The 20,079-nt window shown below is 48.5% G+C and overlaps 1 protein-coding gene across 11 annotated transcripts in view; it reads left to right on the top strand.

Moving 5' to 3' along the window:
• SGIP1 (SH3GL interacting endocytic adaptor 1) overlaps positions 1-20,079 on the top strand; it is a 174,077-nt gene that overhangs the window by 71,381 nt on the left and 82,617 nt on the right. For 7 of the 11 annotated variants that reach the window (XM_063939155.1, XM_063939154.1, XM_063939152.1 and 4 more), the window contains exon 7: positions 13,560-13,571. The exons of the other annotated variants lie outside the window; for them this stretch is intronic. In XM_063939155.1, coding sequence (XP_063795225.1) covers positions 13,560-13,571 — 12 coding nt within the window. The remainder of the gene's footprint in view (positions 1-13,559; positions 13,572-20,079) is intronic. 11 annotated transcript variants of the gene reach the window in all.

Below are 20,079 nucleotides of genomic sequence, written 5' to 3'. Positions count from 1 at the left end.
GTCAGGCCCATTCTGAACCTAAAATCACTGAACCCTTTTCTGACGGAGTACAAGTTCAAAATGGAGTCTCTCAGGGCGGTGATATCAGGTCTGGAAGAGGGGGAATTCCTAGTATCCCTGGATATCAAGGATGCGTACCTCCACATTCCGATTTGGCTACCGCATCAGGCTTATCTCCGTTTTGCATTACTGGACTGTCATTTCCCGTTCCAGGCCCTGCCATTCGGCCTCTCTACAGCGCCAAGGGTGTTCACCAAGGTGATGGCAGAGATGATGGTTCTACTCCGAAAACAGGGGGTGAACATCATTCCGTATCTGGACGATCTACTGATAAAGGCATCGTCCAAGGAGGAACTGTTGCAGTCCATTGTACTCACAACCCGCCTACTCACAGAGTCCACGGTTGGATTCTGAACCTTCCAAAATCTCATTTGGAACCAACCCGGAGGTTGTCTTTTCTGGGGATGATCCTCGACACAGAAGTGCAGAGGGTGTTTCTTCCGCAGGAAAAGGCGTTGGTGATACAAGCAATGGTCCGGGATGTCCTGAAGCCAGCCCGGGTGTCTGTTCGTCAATGCATTCGCCTTTTGGGGAAGATGGTGGCCTCTTATGAGGCTCTCCAGTAAGGGAGGTTCCATGCTCGGGCCTTCCAACTGGATCTCCTGGACAAGTGTTAAGTATCTCATCTACACATGCACCAGAGAATTCATCTGTCGCCAAAGGCCGGGATTTCACTCCTCTGGTGGCTCCAATTGCCTCAACTTCTGGAGGGCCACAGGTTCGGGATTCAGTACTGGGTCCTTCTAACCACGGTTGCGAGCCTCCGGGGCTGGGGCGCAGTCACTCAAGGGGAAACCTTCCAAGGAAGGTGGTCAAGTCTGGAAGCCGGCCTGCCGATCAACATCCTGGAACTAAGAGCCGTCTACAACGGTCTTTTTCAGGTGGCCCATCTTCTAGGAAATCGGGCCATTCAAGTACAGTCGGACAATGTAACGACGGTGGCTTACATAAACCGACAGGGCGGAACGAAGAGCAGAGCTGCGATGTCAAAGGTGACCCGAATCATGCTCTGGGCAGAAAAACACACGTTGGCGCTCTCGGCAATCTTCATTCCGGGAGTGGACAACTGGGAAGCAGATTTTATCAGCAGGAGTGGGGTCTCCATCCGAAGGTGTTCAAGGAAATAACAGACCTTTGGGGATTACCCCATATAGACATGATGGCCTCTCATCTCAACAAGAAGCTTCAACGCTATTGTTCCAGGTCGAAGCACCCACAAGCAGTGGCATTGGATGCCCTGGTGTCTCCGTGGGTGATCCAGTTGCTGTACGTGTTTCCACCACTCCCACTCATTCCAACAGTTTTAAAGCTGTAAGGAGAACAAGGGTTCAAGCGATCCTCATTGCTCCAGACTGGCCAAGGCGGGCTTGGTACGCAGACCTTCTGAATCTCTTGCAGGAAGGGCTGAGGCATATTCCTCTTTAGGAGGACCTGCTGCAGCAGGGGCCGTTTGCTTATCAAGACTTACCGCGGCTACGTTTGATGGCATGGAGGTTAAACGCCTGATACTAGCTCGGAAGGGCATTCTGAACAAGGTCATTCCCTCCCTGATACAGGCTAGGAAAGGGATAACGTCTAAACATTACCATCGTATTTGGAAGAAATATGTCTCTTGGTGTGAGTCCAAGAAGTTTCCTACGGTGGAGTTTCAACTGGGACGTTTTCTCCTTTTCCTGCAAGCAGGTTATATATATGGGCCTGAGGTTGGGATCTGTGAAGGTCTAGATTTCGGCCCTGTCCATTTTCTTCCAGAAACAATTTGCTGCCCTTCCTGAGGTACAGACTTTTTTGAAGGGAGTTCTGTACATCCAACCTCTCTTTGTACCGCCTACGGCGCCTTGGGATCTTAACGTGGTGTTGCAGTTTCTCCAGTCGGACTGGTTTGAGCCTCTACAGGAGGTTGATGTCATATATCTTACATGGATGGCTGTCACGTTGTTGGCCTTAGCTTCTGCTAGACGTGTGTCAGAATTGGGGACTTTGTCCTGTAAAAGCCCTGACTTGATATTCCACGAATATAGAGCTGAGCTCCGGACACGTCAGCAGTTTCTTCCAAAGGTTGTGTCGGCATTTCATATCAACCAACCTATTGTGGTGCCAGTGGCTACTGACTCCTCAATTTCGTCAAAGTCCTTGTATGTTGTGAGGGCTTGGAAAATATGTGAAGAGGACTGCTCGTCACAGAAAATCGGACTCTTTGTTTGTCCTATATGATCCCAAGAAATTTGGGTGTCCTGCTTCAAAGCAGACTATATCTCGCTGGATTAGGTTCACTATCCAGCATGCTTATTCTACGGCAGGATTGCCGTGTCCAAAATCTGTTAAGGCCCACTCTACTCGTAAGGTGGGGTCTTCCTGGGCGGCTGCCCGGGGTGTCTCAGCGTTACAACTTTACCGAGCAGCAACTTGGTCGGGGTCGAACACGTTTGCTAAGTTCTACAAGTTTGATACTTTGGCCTCTGATGATCTGAAGTTGTCAATCAGTTCTGCAGGAGCCTCCGCGCTCTCCCTCCCGTTCTGGGAGCTTTGGTACATCCCCATGGTACTAATGTGAACCCCAGCATCCTCTAGGACGTAAGAGAAAATAGGATTTTGGTTACCTACCGGTAAATCCTTTTCTCGTAGTCCATAGAGGATGCTGGGCGCCCGCCCAGCACTTCGTTTTCCTGCAAGCGTTATCTGGTTCAGTACAACTTTGTTTAGTTATGTACTGCATTGTTACTTGCTAAGTACTGTTTCAGCAGTTGCTGAGTTTTTCAAGCTAGTTAGCTTGATGTGCCTTGTATGTGTGAGCTGGTATGACTCTGCACTATCTGTTTAAATCCTTCTCTCGAAGATGTCTGTCTCCTCCGGCACAGAGTCTGGTAGGAGGGGCATAGAGGGAGGAGCCAGCCCACACTCTCAAGCTCTTAAAGTGCCAATGGCTTCTGGTGGACCCATCTGTACCTCAATTGTACTAATGTGAACCCCAGCATCCTTTACGGACTACAAGAAAAGGATTTACCGGTAGGTAACAAAAATCCTATTAGTGGTTGGTCGGTTCTGTGCTGTGTATGGGCAGCAGTTATACAGCTTATTAGTGGTTGGCCGGTTCTGTGCTGTGTATGTGCAGCAGTTATACAGCTTATTAGTGGTTGGCCGGTTCTGTGTTGTGTATGGGCAGCATTTATACAGCTTATTAGTGGTTTACCGGTTCTGTGCTGTGCATGGGCTGCAGTTATACAGCTTATTAGTGGATGGCTGTGTCTGTGCTGTGTATGGGCAGCAGTTATACAGCTTATTAGTGGTTGGCCGGTACTGTGCTGTATATGGGCAGCAGTTATACAGCTTATTAGTGGTGAGCAGTGTCTGTGCTTTGTATGGGCAGCAGTTATACAGCTTATTAGTGGTTGGCAGTGTCTGTGCTGTGTATGGGCAGCAGTTATACAGCTTTTCTCTATCGTCCTAAGTGGATGCTGGGGTTCCTGAAAGGACCATGGGGAATAGCGGCTCCGCAGGAGACAGGGCACAAAAGTAAAGCTTTTACAGGTCAGGTGGTGTGTACTGGCTCCTCCCCCTATGACCCTCCTCCAGACTCCAGTTAGATTTTTGTGCCCGGCCGAGAAGGGTGCAATTCTAGGTGGCTCTCATAAAGAGCTGCTTAGAGAGTTTAGCTTAGGTTTTTTATTTTACAGTGATTCCTGCTGGCAACAGGATCACTGCAACGAGGGACAGAGGGGAGAAGAAGTGAACTCACCTGCGTGCAGGATGGATTGGCTTCTTGGCTACTGGACATGAAGCTCCAGAGGGACGATCACAGGTACAGCCTGGATGGTCACCGGAGCCACGCCGCCGGCCCCCTCACAGATGCTGAAGCAAGAAGAGGTCCAGAATCGGCGGCTGAAGACTCCTGCAGTCTTCTTAAGGTAGCGCACAGCACTGCAGCTGTGCGCCATTTTCCTCTCAGCACACTTCACACGGCAGTCACTGAGGGTGCAGGGCGCTGGGGGGGGGCGCCCTGGGAGGCAAATGTAAACCTTTAAAAAGGCTAAAAATACCTCACATATAGCCCCAGAGGCTATATGGAGATATTTACCCCTGCCTAAATGTACTAAATAGCGGGAGACGAGCCCGCCGGAAAAGGGGCGGGGCCTATCTCCTCAGCACACGGCGCCATTTTCTGTCACAGCTCCGCTGGTCAGGAAGGCTCCCAGGTCTCTCCCCTGCACTGCACTACAGAAACAGGGTATAACAGAGAGGGGGGGCAAAATAAATGGCAATATATTACTATAAAAGCAGCTATAAGGGAGCACTTAATCATAAGGCTATCCCTGTCATATATAGCGCTTTTTGGTGTGTGCTGGCAGACTCTCCCTCTGTCTCCCCAAAGGGCTAGTGGGTCCTGTCTTCGTATAGAGCATTCCCTGTGTGTCTGCTGTGTGTCGGTACGTGTGTGTCGACATGTATGAGGACGTTATTGGTGTGGAGGCGGAGCAATTGCCAAATATGAGGATGTCACCTTCTAGGGGGTCGACACCAGAATGGATGCCTTTATTTGTGGAATTACGGGATAGCGTCAACTCGCTTAAGCAGTCGTTTGCCGACATGAGGCGGCCGGACACTCACTTAGTGCCTGTCCAGGCGCCTCAAACACCGTCAGGGGCTGTAAAACGCCCCTTGCCTCAGTCGGTCGACACAGACCCAGACACAGGCACTGATTCCGGTAGTGAAGGTGACGAATCAACCGTATTTTCCAAAAGGGCCACACGTTATATGATTTTGGCAATAAAGGAGATGTTACATTTAGCTGATACTACAGGTACCACTAAACAGGGTATTATGTGGGGTGTGAAAAAACTACCAGTAGTTTTTACCGAATCAGAAGAATTAAATGACGTGTGTGATGAAGCGTGGGGTGCCCCGATAAAAAACTGCTAATTTCAAAGAAGTTATTGGCTTTATACCCTTTCCCGCCAGAGGTTAGGGAGCGCTGGGAAACACCTCCTAGGGTGGACAAAGCGCTAACACGCTTATCAAAACAAGTGGCGTTACCCTCTCCTGAGACGGCCGCACTTAAAGATCCATCAGATAGGAGGATGGAAAATATCCAAAAAGGTATATACACACATGCAGGTGTTATACTACGACCAGCTATTGCGACTGCCTGGATGTGCAGTGCTGGGGTAGTTTGGTCAGAGTCCCTGATCGAAAATATTGATACCCTGGACAGGGACAATATTTTACTGTCGTTAGAACAAATAAAGGATGCATTTCTTTATATGCGTGATGCACAGAGAGATATCTGCACACTGGCATCACGGGTAAGTGCTATGTCCATTTCGGCCAGAAGAGCTTTATGGACACGACAGTGGACAGGCGATGCGTAGAGGAGTTATTTGGGGTCGGTCTATCGGATTTGGTGGCCACGGCTACGGCCGGGAAATCCACCTTTCTACCTCAAGTCACTCCCCAACAGAAAAAGGCACCGACCTTTCAACCGCAGCCTTTTCGTTCCTTTAAAAATAAGAGAGCAAAGGGCTATTCATATCTGCCACGAGGCAGAGGACGAGGGAAGAGACAGCAACAGGCAGCTCCTTCCCAGGAACAGAAGCCCTCCCCGGCTTCTACAAAAGCCTCAGCATGACGCTGGGGCTTCGCAAGCGGACTCGGGGGCGGTAGGCGGTCGTCTCAAGAATTACAGCGCGCAGTGGGCTCACTCGCAGGTAAATCCCTGGATCCTGCAGATAATATCTCAGGGGTACAGGTTGAAATTAGAGACAGAGCCACCTCGCCGTTTCCTGAAGTCTGCTTTACCAACGTCCCCCTCAGAAAGGGAGACGGTTTTGGAAGCCATTCACAAGCTGTATTCTCAGCAGGTGATAGTCAAGGTACCTCTTCTACAACAAGGGAAGGGGTATTATTCCACTCTTTTTGTGGTACCGAAGCCGGATGGCTCGGTAAGGCCTATTCTAAATCTGAAGTCCTTGAACCTGTACATAAAGAAGTTCAAGTTCAAGATGGAGTCACTCAGAGCAGTGATAGCGAACCTGGAAGAAGGGGACTTTATGGTATCCTTGGACATCAAGGATGCGTATCTCCACGTTCCAATTACCCCTCACACCAGGGGTACCTCAGGTTCGTTGTACAAAACTGTCACTATCAGTTTCAGACGCTGCCGTTTGGTTTGTCCACGGCACCTCGGGTCTTTACAAAGGTAATGGCCGAGATAATATTTCTTCTTCGAAGAAAAGGCGTATTAATTATCCCATACTTGGACGATCTCCTAATAAGGGCAAGGTCCAGAGAACAGCTAGAGATGGGTTTAGCACTATCTCGAGAGGTGCTAAAGCAGCACGGATGGATTCTGAATATTCCAAAATCCCAATTAATGCCGACAACTCGTCTGCTGTTCCTGGGGATGATTCTGGACACAGTTCAGAAAAGGTTTTTCTTCCCGAAGAAAAAGCCAAGGAGTTATCTGACCTGGTCAGGAACCTCCTAAAACCAGGAAAGGTGTCTGTACATCAATGCACAAGAGTCCTGGGAAAAAATGGTAGCTTCTTACGAAGCAATCCCTTTCGGCAGATTCCATGCAAAGGGATCTGTTGGACAAATGGTCAGGGTCGCATCTTCAGATGCACCTGCGGATAACCCTGTCGCCGAGGACAAGGGTATCCCTTCTGTGGTGGTTGCAGGAGGCTCATCTATTGGAGGGCCGCAGATTCGGCATGCAGGATTGGATCCTGGTGACCACGGGTGCCAGCCAGAGAGGCTGGGGAGCAGTCACACAGGGAAGAAATTTCCAGGGAGTGTGGTCGAGCCTGAAAAAGTCTCTTCACATAAGCATTCTGGAACTAAGAGCAATCTACAATGCTCTAAGCCAGGCGGAACCTCTGCTTCAAGGAAGACCGGTGTTGATCCAGTCGGACAACATCACGGCAGTCGCCCATGTAAACAGACAGGGCGGCACAAGAAGCAGGAGGGCAATGGCAGAAGCTGCCAGGATCCTTCGCTGGGCGGAGAATCACGTGATAGCACTGTCAGCAGTATTCATCCCGGGCGTGGACAACTGGGAAGCAGACTTCCTCAGCAGACACGACCTTCACCCGGGAGAGTGGAGACTTCATCCAGAAGTTTTCCACATGCTATTAAACCGTTGGGTAAAACCAATGGTGGACATGATGGCGTCTCGCCTCAACAAAACACTGGACAGGTATTGCGCCAGGTCAAGAGATCCGCAGGCAATAGCTGTGGACGCGCTGGTAACACCTTGGGTGTACCAGTCGGTATATGTGTTTCCTCCTCTGCCTCTCATACCAAAGGTATTGAGGATTATACGGCAAAGTGGAGTAAGACTAGTGGCTCCGGATTGGCCAAGAAGGACTTGGTACCCGGAACTTCAAGAGATGGTCACGGACGATCCGTGGCCTCTACTTCTGAGAAGGGACCTGCTTCAGCAGGGTACTTGTCTTTTTCAAGACTTACCGCGGCTGCGTTTGACGGCATGGCGTTTGAATGCCAGATCCTAAAAGGAAAAGGCATTCCAGAAGAAGTCATTCCTACCTTGATAAAGGCAAGGAAGGAAGTCACCGCGAAGCATTATCGCCGTATTTGGCGAAAATGTTGCGTGGTGCGAGCAGCGGAGTGCTCCGATGGAGGAATTTCAACTGGGTCGTTTTCCTACATTTCCTGCAATCAGGATTGTCTATGGGTCTCAAATTGGGATCTATTAAGGTTCAAATTTCGGCCCTATCAATATTCTTCCAAAAAGAATTGGCCTCAGTCCCTGAGGTCCAGATTTTTATCAAAGGAGTACTGCATATACAGCCTCCTGTGGTGCCTAAGGTGGCACCGTGGGATCTAAATGTAGTTTTAGATTTCCTCAAATCAAATTGGTTTGAACCACTAAAGAAGGTGGATTTGAAATATCTCACATGGAAAGTGACTATGTTACTGGCCCTGGCTTCGGCCGGGAGAGTATCTGAACTGGCGGCTTTGTTTTATAAAAGCCCTTATTTAATTTTCCATTCGACATAGGGCAGAGCTGCGGACGCGTCCGCATTTTCTCCCTAAGGTGGTATCAGCGTTTCACCTGAACCAGCCTATTGTAGTGCCTGCGGCTACAGACGACTTGAAGGACTCCAAGTTGTTGGACGTTGTCAGAGCCTTAAAAATATACATTTAAAGGACGGCTGGAGTCAGAAAATCTGACTCGCTGTTTATACTGTATGCACCCAACAAGTTGGGTGCACCTGCTTCTAAGCAGTCGATTGCTCGTTGGATTTGTAACAAAATTCAACTTGTACATTCTGTGGCAGGCCTGCCACAGCCTAAATCTGTTAAGGCCCATTCCGCAAGGAAGGTGGGCTCATCTTGGGCGGCTGCCCGAGGGGTCTCGGCATTACTACTCTGCCGAGCAGCTACGTGGTCAGGGGAGAACACGTTTGTAAATTTTTACAAATTTGATACCCTGGCAAAGGAGGACCTGGAGTTCTCTCATTCGGTGCTGCAGAGTCATCCGCACTCTCCCGCCCGTTTGGGAGCTTTGGTATAATCCCCATGGTCCTTTCAGGAACCCCAGCATCCACTTAGGACGATAGAGAAAATAAGAATTTACTTACCGATAATTCTATTTCTCGGAGTCCGTAGTGGATGCTGGGCGCCCATCCCAAGTGCGGATTATCTGCAATACTTGTACATAGTTATTGTTAACTAATTCGGGTTATTGTTTAGGAAGCCATCTTTCAGAGGCTCCTCTGTTATCATACTGTTAACTGGGTTTAGATCACAAGTTGTACGGTGTGATTGGTGTGGCTGGTATGAGTCTTACCCGGGATTCAAAATCCTCCCTTATTGTGTACGCTCGTCCGGGCACAGTACCTAACTGGAGTCTGGAGGAGGGTCATAGGGGGAGGAGCCAGTACACACCACCTGACCTGTAAAAGCTTTACTTTTGTGCCCTGTCTCCTGCGGAGCCGCTATTCCCCATGGTCCTTTCAGGAACCCCAGCATCCACTACGGACTCCGAGAAATAGAATTATCGGTAAGTAAATTCTTATTATTAGTGGTCGGCCGGTTCTGTGCTGTGTATGGGCAGCAGTTATACAGCTTATTAGTGGTTGGCAGTGTCTGTGCTGTGTATGGGCAGCAGTTATACAGCATATTAGCGGTTGGCAGTGTCTGTGCTGTGTATGGGCAGCAGTTATACAGCATATTAGTGGTTGGCAGTGTCTGTGCTGTATATGGGCAGCAGTTATACAGCTTATTAGTGGTTGGCCGGTACTGTGCTGTATATGGGCAGCAGTTATACAGCTTATTAGTGGTGAGCAGTGTCTGTGCTGTGTATGGGCTGCAGTTATACAGCTTATTAGTGGTTGGCCGGTTCTGTGCTGTGTATGGGCAGCAGTTATACAGCTTATTAGTGGTTGGCCGGTTCTGTGCTGTGTATGGGCAGCAGTTATACAGCTTATTAGTGGTTGGCCGGTTCTGTGCTGTGTATGGGCAGCAGTTATACAGCTTATTAGTGGTTGGCCGGTTCTGTGCTGTGTATGGGCAGCAGTTATACAGCTTATTAGTGGTTGGCCGGTTCTGTGCTGTGTATGGGCAGCAGTTATACAGCTTATTAGTGGTTGGCCGGTTCTGTGCTGTGTATGGGCAGCAGTTATACAGCTTATTAGTGGTTGGCCGGTTCTGTGCTGTGTATGGGCAGCAGTTATACAGCTTATTAGTGGTTGGCCGGTTCTGTGCTGTGTATGGGCAGCAGTTATACAGCTTATTAGTGGTTGGCCGGTTCTGTGCTGTGTATGGGCAGCAGTTATACAGCTTATTAGTGGTTGGCAGTGTCTGTGCTGTGTATGGGCAGCAGTTATACAGCTTATTAGTGGTTGGCCGGTTCTGTGCTGTGTATGGGCAGCAGTTATACAGCTTATTAGTGGTTGGCCGGTTCTGTGCTGTGTATGGGCAGCAGTTATACCGTTAATCAGTAATAGTGAGACTGGAGGTCAGCTTTTAGCACTTCAAACACTACAGATTTATAACTGAATATTTTTAGTCCCCTCTGAAGCTGATACACCTTTCCCTGGGAGCCGGAAAGCATTTATAAAAAAAAAAAAAAGACTCCATTTATCAAGTTTTGTTAGGAAATAATCTGGGCCCATATGACAACACTTATAACTGCTTATTACAAGTGCAAGAGGGCAAAACATTGCTTCTGCGTCGCCGTAATCGCACGTCTTCTTTCTGTATCCTTCGTATTGAAAGGAGACCATCTGGTGTGCATAGGAAAGCTTCCATTTCATCAACATGCATTTACTTACGTATGTGTTTCAGGAACTTATAGTATCTGTGAATGACGGTAGTGGTTATTTTGCAGCAAACAGCTTGCCTTCTAGTTTTTGGAAATAGCTTGCCTTATAGTTTTTGAAAATGCAATCTATACCCATTGTTTCAGCCAAGTTAAGGTTGAGATAGTCTAAGGACTCACGGATGTTGCTGACTAGGTAGGTATATTATTTTGCATTATCACATAATACCTGTAAGACACAATACATGAAAATCTGATTAATTCATGTTTAGTTAATGTTGCACTTTAAAAACAGGGTCCCCTGAGGACCCACCTGAAATCTTAGAGGGCTCTAGCAGTAGGGATCTGATACACATAACCCTGTGTAAATGCACAGTAAAGATTGCAGATCTATGTACAATAATGTCATTGTTTTGTGTATTTACTCTGTGGAGCAAGTTTGCCGTCAGTGAAGTGTGTCTAATATTGTGTGCTTGTTTTTGTTTTAATATGCTTCATTGTGTAGAGGAAAAGTCCGGTAAGATATATGTACTTGTTTCCTTGTCGTTATGGTAAAAACATCTCAGCAAAGATGTTGTTTTTACGTTTTCTGTTCACTGCTCACCTGTAACGCGTAGTCACTTTCTGTAGCACTGGTTCTCTGAAAATAGTTTTCACATTTCTATGTCAAAGGGTATATGAACCCGTATAAGGTGGATAATGAACCTGTTCACTCGGTGCATGCTGGGTAGCGGTATACCGATGAAACAGCTGATTTTGGCTCGGTTTTCCCCACTTGCAGAATGCACTGTTTTTATAATATATTAATATATATATATATATATATATATATATATATATATATGTATATGTGTGTGTATGTAATATTTATGCTGGTGAGGTGCTACGTTTGCTGCACGCTATCCATAGATATGCCACTGTGCTTGTAGCACATGGGTCACTCTGATCTGGGAGGCTTTACGGGTGTAAGCGGCCATCTTGGATTTTCGCTAATTATCTAAAACTAAACTGATGCAGTTCAGTGCTATCATCGAGCATTTAAAGTAATGACAATCACATACCTGAGCTAATACTTAAAGCCCTGCCTTTATTTTTAACAATATAAATGTCAAATTGTTAAATAATGCGTTGTTTATTTTTTTAGCTTTAAAGTTGCACTAAACCTAATATACAAGTTGTAAAGCCATTGCTTTAAGGTGGCATAGCCCAGTTCCCTCTCCCGTACATAAAGTTAATGCTTTCCCATTAGCGCTATCTAATGTGGTATGGCTAGAATTCCCAGAAGCCTTTGCTTCCACTTTGTCAGATAGTGATTAATGGTCCACTAGCGTGGTCCATGTAAAATTATGCACCCAACGCCAACTTCCCCACCCCCAAAATTCCAGAAGAGCAACCAAATTCAGTTTATCGTTTCCTAGAAAGCAGCAGAGAAATGATAACTGGAATCTGATTGGTTGCTACTCCCACAAGTTTTTTTTCGTCATTACAGTTTTATGTTAGAAATAGAATTATCGGTAAGTAAATTCTTATTTTCCGTCACAAACATTTTTTTTCCCCCCTTCTAATGCTTCCTGGGTGATGGTTTTAGTGGTGTGCTCGGCATTTAGAGTTCCATCGCACCTGGTCTGCTTTTGATGTTTAACTGTCCATTCCTCCCGCTACCTGGGATCACCTGGACTGAATGGTGGACACAGAATAATGCAGGGACCCCCCACCCTCTTCCCCAACATGCTGGTGCTAGTCCTTCTTGTTGATGATTCACAGAAGAGAAAACTTTTTGTAAAATGTACTGGTTGAACCACAGGAGTCCCTTTATTAGAACCATTGTTATATGCCCAAATTTTTGTCCTTATTTCGTTGTGGTATGTCTCCGCTGATGGAACGGGATCCGGACTGAAAGTCGACCGTAACTAGGTCGACAATGTCTAGGTCGACCACTATTGGTCGACAGTAACTAGGTCGACAGGGTCTTTAGGTCGACATGTTCTAGGTCAAAAGGTCGACATGAGTTTTTCACAATTTTTTTCTTTTTTTGAACCTTTTCATACTTAACGATCCACGTGGACTACGATTGGAACGGTAATCTGTGCCGAGCGAAGCGGTAGCGGAGCGAAGGCACCATGCCCGAAGCATGGCGAGCGACGCGGTGCACTAATTGGGGTTCCTGATCACTCTACGAAGAAAACGACACCAAAATAACATGAAAAACTCATGTCGACCTAGACACCCTGTCGACCTAGACACCCTGTCGACCTAGTTACTGTCGACCAATAGTGGTCGACCTAGACATTGTCGACCTAGTTACTGTCGACTTTCAATACCACACCCGATGGGACAATGAGGGACTGAGTGAAGATTAATTTGAAGGATACATTCACATTTCTTGCACTTATTAGGACTCCGATGTGAAACTTATACCCCATATGGTCCATGTACTAGAACACAAGAGTGGCACCTTCCTGCCTCCCCTGGACCATCTGCTGTGGGGAGTTGGTGCTGCCCCAGTAGCAATACACCCTATTACCATACAGTGGGTGAGATTCAAATGATATATCACGCCCAATTTCCTTTCTAAAATGATCTCCGTTATTGCGCCCATAGTGATCAGGTTTAGCTGTGTAAAGGGTTGGGTTCCTCCTACTTCGGGGTAGCGAGCTGAAATAATGATACCACGCCCCTGAGGGCAGAAACCGAACAGGTGTGGAAAGGGGTGAAAAGAATTGAATCCCGCCCTGTGAGTGCGCAGCTCCCTGTCCGCTCTGGGTATCGTAAGATCCTCCAGAAAAAGGTGCACTGAGGGGGCTCAAGTTCTGAGAAATGTAATTACAGATACTGCGTTGGCTGCAGTCTAATTTGCAATCCCCTGTGTCTGGATCTATGGTGGTTCCAGGATCAATGTATTATACAACACACATTGCTGACAACAAAAGCTGTGTGATGTGCACAAGTTGTTATAAATTGTGTGTGGTCATAATCTGATGTAAGGATGGGGGTGGGGGGGGGCAGATCTCTTTATGTCCTGTTTATGGAAACCCCCTCCTTGGTGGCCTGTGTGACAATAGGAGAGCCACGCCAGTAGTCACGTAAGCTCCCGGCGTTAGACCTTGCACTGAATGATAATTGCTGATGGTAAGATCCTGACTGTTTGCATGTTAGTGTTCACTGATGTGTCACTCTTTGACTAGGTGTATTCTCTCTTCCCTTGTGCTGGCCGCAGAGACGTAGCCCGGTAAGACAAACATTTTCTCCCTGTTAAATCCTGTCTGTATGTTTTATGCAATTTAATGTGTGACAAAATGCTTAGTCCTCCCCGCATCCTGTGGTTGGTTTCCTGTATAAGTATGCAACTACTGGGCCCGGAGCAAATATCAGACCATAACTACTGGGCCCAGAGCAAAGATCAGACCATAACGCCTGGGCCCAGAGCAAAGAGCAGACCATAACTACTGGGCCCAGAGCAAATATCAGACCATAACTACTGGGCCCAGAGCAAAGATCAGACCATGACGCCTGGGCCCAGAGCAAAGAGCAGACCATAACTACTGGGCCCAGAGCAAAGAGCAGACCATAACTACTGGGCCCGAGCAAAGAGCAGACCATAACTACTGGGCCCAGAGCAAATATCAGACAATAACTACTGGGCCCAGAGCAAAGAGCAGACCATAACTACTGGTCCCAGAACAAAGAGCAGACCATAGCTACTGGTCCCAGAGCAAAGATCAGACCATAACTACTGGTCCCAGAGCAAAGATCAGACCATAACTACTGGTCCCAGAGCAAAGAGCAGACCATAACGCCTGGGCCCAGAGCAAAGAGCAGACCATAACGCCTGGGCCCAGAGCAAAGAGCAGACCATGACGCCTGGGCCCAGAGCAAAGAGCAGACCATGACGCCTGGGCCCAGAGCAAAGAGCAGACCATGACGCCTGGGCCCAGAGCAAAGAGCAGACCATGACGCCTGGGCCCAGAGCAAAGAGCAGACCATGACGCCTGGGCCCAGAGCAAAGAGCAGACCATGACGCCTGGGCCCAGAGCAAAGAGCAGACCATGACGCCTGGGCCCAGAGCAAAGAGCAGACCATGACGCCTGGGCCCAGAGCAAAGAGCAGACCATGACGCCTGGGCCCAGAGCAAAGAGCAGACCATGACGCCTGGGCCCAGAGCAAAGAGCAGACCATGACGCCTGGGCCCAGAGCAAAGAGCAGACCATGACGCCTGGGCCCAGAGCAAAGAGCAGACCATGACGCCTGGGCCCAGAGCAAAGAGCAGACCATGACGCCTGGGCCCAGAGCAAAGAGCAGACCATGACGCCTGGGCCCAGAGCAAAGAGCAGACCATGACGCCTGGGCCCAGAGCAAAGAGCAGACCATGACGCCTGGGCCCAGAGCAAAGAGCAGACCATGACGCCTGGGCCCAGAGCAAAGAGCAGACCATGACGCCTGGGCCCAGAGCAAAGAGCAGACCATGACGCCTGGGCCCAGAGCAAAGAGCAGACCATGACGCCTGGGCCCAGAGCAAAGAGCAGACCATAACACAAGAGCGCACAACTTGTTTTCAGGAGAGCGGTACAACAGGAAAAGAACATATAATTAAGAATGACTCCACTTTAAAACAAAAATTTTTTTTTTTAGGGTGGTTATCAGGGCGTCAAGCTGAATTAAAACTGAAGGCCACAGATGTGGCTTTCCTTTGATATGCTGCGGCCCCTTGTGGATGTAATAGTTGCACACCATTGTCCTCTTACTGCTCAGTGTAGACATTGACCTCCACCCAAAAACTAGTAGAGTTCTTCTTTAATGTGTCCACTATTACAAATATAAGGGGTTCCTCTCATTATTAGCATAAGGCAGGTGAGGACACCCCTTTGTTGTTTATGGATCGGTTAAGGCTTACTTGGGTTAGGATTACGACCAGCAATATTGTTGGGTTAGGTCATAAGCTAATATCCTTAGCATTATCTGGTCATCCAACTTGGGTTCAGTAGTGCGAGTGACCTTTGTTCTCATGGTATGCTATCAATTTTGGGTATCCTAAAGGGAAACATTAGAGTATCTTCTAATGCCATAACTAGGAGATCTTATAGTTAGATCTCTGTGCTAGCAAACTCTGGATGAGGGACCTTCTTCTGTATACTAGGACTGTGATCAAATCATTTCAATGAAGGAAAAGGAAAATCTCTAGCACAGAATCTATAGAATAGCAGGTTTCACAAATTATTATTTAATTTTACTGTTAGCTTGGATGTCAGAACACACACACACACACACACACACACACACACACACACGGCAAAGGTGCGTTCACTGTATGTACAGGCTGCTGTCACAATGTGTCTGAGGGTTTATTTTGAGAAATTTTTATTTTCCAATGCTCGTGCGTAATGTGCTACAAAGGAGCACAGCGCTCGTCTCCCAGAGGCGCAGTGACCGCTGAGAAGTACGGTATCCAAAGTGTTTTGGAAATGCGCTGGGCGGTGACTGGGATGTGGCTGTTCAGGTCCATTTTATGGGCATGTTGCTGAAGTTGTTGCAATCCTGGACGTTTAATTGCTCACGGAGGCCATACTCGGACGGAGGGTCTGCACCTAGCATGGGGTTGGTGCGACCGATATTTGCACCAAGCAGTACAGCAGCGATTAAAGAGGCTCAAAGTTGGTGTGTTAGTCCTTGCACATGCAGACGCACGGCTGTACTTAGTGTTCCCGAAAGACACAGGCAGGCACACGCTTCCAAAAATTGGTATGGATGGTCAAGGATGGGGGTGTGGCCTACCGGGGGGGGGGGGGGGGCGGGCGCGTCTCCCCAACTCATCACACTTTGGGGCATGCCCATCACTTACGGAGGTGCTGGGCCTCTTCCAAGCTCTCCATAATGTGAATAGAGGCTGTGCGCATGTGCACGCCATCTATTCACTGGGCAGTGCAGCTTTTCCCACTCGTGGGCTACACTGCAGCCCGCGGGCGGGGATGACACCAGGCAGGCTGTCTTAGCAGGGCACTGCGTGTACGGCAGGGCATTTTGCAAATTTCAAATCGGGCAACTTAGCGCGAACACTAGTACTCCAGGGAAGGGCTTTGTACTGGCATTTGCATACAGTCGTAGGCCCAAGACCGGGAAAAGGTGCACACGGACACTGCCGCATCCGGAATATCTCCTTTTTATGCAGTCCCCCGATTGGAAATAGTGACAAGTAGGGGATAATTTATAGAAACTGATGCAAGACTTCAGATGGTGTTACTCCTAGCAACCATTTTCCTAACCTTCACCGGTTGCTACCTTTTTCTTATTTACCATTTCTCTTACGTCCTAGAGGATGCTGGGGTCCACATTAGTACCATGGGGTATAGACGGGTCCACTAGGAGCCATTGGCACTTTAAGAGTTTGAGAGTGTGGGCTGGCTCCTCCCTCTATGTCCCTCCTACCAGACTCAGTTTAGAAAATGTGCCCGGAGGAGCCGGTCACAGCTAGGGGAGCTCTCCAGAGTTTTCCTAGTAAAAGTTTATTTTAGAGTTGATTATTTTACAGGGAAGCTGCTGGCAACAGCCTCCATGCTTCGAGGGACTAAGGGGGGGATGGGGGGAGTAGTGTCCACCCTGCGGGGTCTGAGCCACTATCTCCGCTGACAGGACACTGAGCTCCTGAGTGGATCGAACGTTCCCCACCACAAGGGATCGCTTACCCCGGCAGCATGCCGCCACCCCCTTACAGAGCAGAAGATCAGTGGCGAGTTAGTCACCGGCCCCCCTTGCAAGCAAGGAGCCGGTGTGCAGATGGCGGCAACAGGGTATGGAGCGCAGTACTAACTGCGCTCCGGGGCTCAGAGGTACATAGTGCAGCGCTGTGAGGGGTGCCCTGAGCCAGCGCCTACACCCTACACTGACCTCCAAGCCTGTCAGGGTCCCAGGATTGCTGCCAGCACAATTCCTCAAGCCAGTATAATCTCCAGAAGAGCGGGAAGACAGCGCCATTAAGGGGCAGAGCTTTTCCTTAGAGCGGACCCAACAGCGTTCAGCGCCATTTTCCTGCCTGCAGAAGTGCTGTCAGTGAGAGCAGTCCCTCCAATTCAACTCCAGCTATCTATTACGGTACCAGGGGGTTGTAGAAAGGGGGGGGGGGGCTGTATACAGGCTGTGTAACCTATTAAGGTGCACAATCCGTGCTGGTTGGGGGTCTCCCTATACCTTGGAAGCGCTGTGTGTGGTTTGGCTCCAATCTCTGTGTCTCTCTTGCCATTCTTGGGGGTGAAACTCTGTCCTCCCGTGTGTGTGTGTGTGTGTGTGTGGAGTGTATGTGGTCTCCATTAAGCTATGTCCAGGGACTCTATGTCATATGCTGCAGAGGATATGTCCTCTCGGGATGATCCCAATACATGTAATCAGGATTGCACTGTTTTAGTAGAGATACCAGCAAGGGAGCCTAAATGGTTATCCTCTATTAAATCTATGATTTCTCAGATTTCTACTAGGGTTGCACAGAATGAATCTGCAACTCAGGTTTTACAGAACTTTATGGCAGTTCGGTCCGGTTCTGTTACCTCCCTCTGTAGGTTCCCACAAACGTGCTCTTACACAGATTATGCAAGATGACACGGATACCGATTCTGACACTGCACACGGTGATGGGGATGTGTTGCGGGGGACGGCATCTCTTGTAAAAGGGGTGCAGTTGATGATAGAGGCCATAAGAGATGTGTTGAATATTACTGATACAACAGCTGAGCAGGTTGAGGAGGCTTACTTCGCTGACAATAAGAAAGCCTCGCTAACCTTCCCTGCGTCAAAGGGATTAAATGCTATATTTGAGAAAGCATGGCAAAACCCAGAGAAAAAATTAAAGATCCCTAGAAGGGTTCTGGGGCTTTCCCCTTCTTTGAGAAGGATAGGAAAAAATGGGAAAACCCGCCCATAGTTGACGCGTCTGTATCCAGACTCTCAAAAAAGGTGTTCTTACCTGTTCCAGGATCTACCGCCTTAAAGTTTCAGGCTGATAGCAAAATTTATACTGCGCTCAAATCCATATACACGGCTTCAGGGGCGATACTACGTCCCACTATTGCCTGTGCATGGATTTCCAAAGCTATAGTAAAGTGGTCAGGCACGTTACTTGAGGATTTGGATACAATGGATAAAAGTGATGTTGAATTGTTTTTGCGTAACATTCAGGATTCTGCAGGATTTGTGGTGGAATCCATGAAAGACCTGGGTTCCATGGCTGCAGAGATATCTTCCATGTCTGTCTCAGCTCGTAGGGGACTTTGGCTGCACCAGTGGTCTGCAGACGCGGAATCCAGTAGAGGTGTGGAGATTCTACCCTACACGGTCAGGCTCTCTTTGAGGAAGCGTTGGATGCGTGGATTTCCACAGCTACAGCGGGTAAGTCTCCTTTTCTTCCCACAGCTGCACCTGCCACGAAGAAACCCTTTTCTTTAGCTGCATCACAGTCCTTTCAGACTGCCAAGCCAAGAAAGGCCAAACCGTCCAACACCTTCTTTAGGGGAGGTCGGCCAAAATCCAAGAAACCTGCTGCGGATGGGTTCCCAGGAACAGAAACCTGCTTCAGGTAAGCCAAAGTCCTCAGCATGACGGTAGATCGCGCGGCCTGGAAGTGGGGCTGGTGGGGGCGAGACTCGGGCATTTCAGTCACGTCTGGGTGTCGTCTGGCCTTGATCCCTGGGTGCAAGATATTTTGTCCCAGGGGTACAAGCTGGCATTTCAAGATCTCCCTCCTCACCGATTCTTCAAATCAGGCTTGCCAGCTTTGCTGGCGGACAGGGCTATCCTACAGGAAGCCATCCAGAAGTTGGTGGAGGCACAGGTTATTGTACCAGTTCCACCCCATATGCAAAATAAAGGTTACTATTCAAACCTTTTCGTGGTACTGAAACCGGATGGTTCGGTCAGACCCATTCTGAATTTAAAATCGCTAAACCCCTTCCTGAGGGAGTTCGAATTCAAAATAGAGTCTCTAAGGGCTGTGATATCAGGTCTGGAAGAGGGGGAATTTCCTGATATCCCTGGATATCAAGGATGTGTACCTCCACATTCCGATTTGGCCGCCGCTTCAAGCTTATCTCCGATTCGCACTGTTACACTGTCATTTACAATTCCAGGCCCTGCCATTCGGCCTCTCCACAGCACCGAGGGTGTTCACCAAGGTGATGGCAGAGACGATGGTTCTCCTCCGCAGACAGGGGGTGAACATAATTCCATATCTGGACGATCTGCTGATAAAGGCATCGTCCAAGGAGAAGCTGTTACAGTCCATTGTTCTCAACGACCCATCTACTCGGAGAGCACGGTTGGATCCTGAATCTTCCAAAATCACATTTTGAACCAACCAGGAGGTTGTCCTTTCTGGGAATGATCCTCGACACGGAAGTGCAGAGGGGGTTTCTTCCAGTAGAAAAAGCGTTGGTGATGCAAACAATGATCCGGAATGTCTTGAAACCAGCCTGGGTGTTGGTTCATCAGTGCATTCGCCTTCTGGGAAAGATGGTGGCCTCTTACGAGGCTCTGCAGTACGGGAGGTTTCATGCTGGATCTCCTGGACAAGTGGTCGGGATCTCATCTTCACATGCACGAGAGAATACGTCTGTCACCAAAGGCAAGGATTTCACTTCCCTGGTGGCTACAATTGCCTCATCTTCTGGAAGGTCGCAGGTTCGGGATTCAGGACTGGATCCTTCTGACCACAGATGCAAGTCTCTGGGGCTGGGGCGCAGTCACCCAAGGGGAAGCCT

This window comes from Pseudophryne corroboree, chromosome 9, assembly GCF_028390025.1.
Source record: "Pseudophryne corroboree isolate aPseCor3 chromosome 9, aPseCor3.hap2, whole genome shotgun sequence".
Lineage (NCBI taxonomy): Eukaryota > Metazoa > Chordata > Amphibia > Anura > Myobatrachidae > Pseudophryne > Pseudophryne corroboree.
The sequence above is the reverse complement of the archived record's forward strand: the minus strand, read 5'-3'. Positions and strand labels throughout refer to the sequence as shown.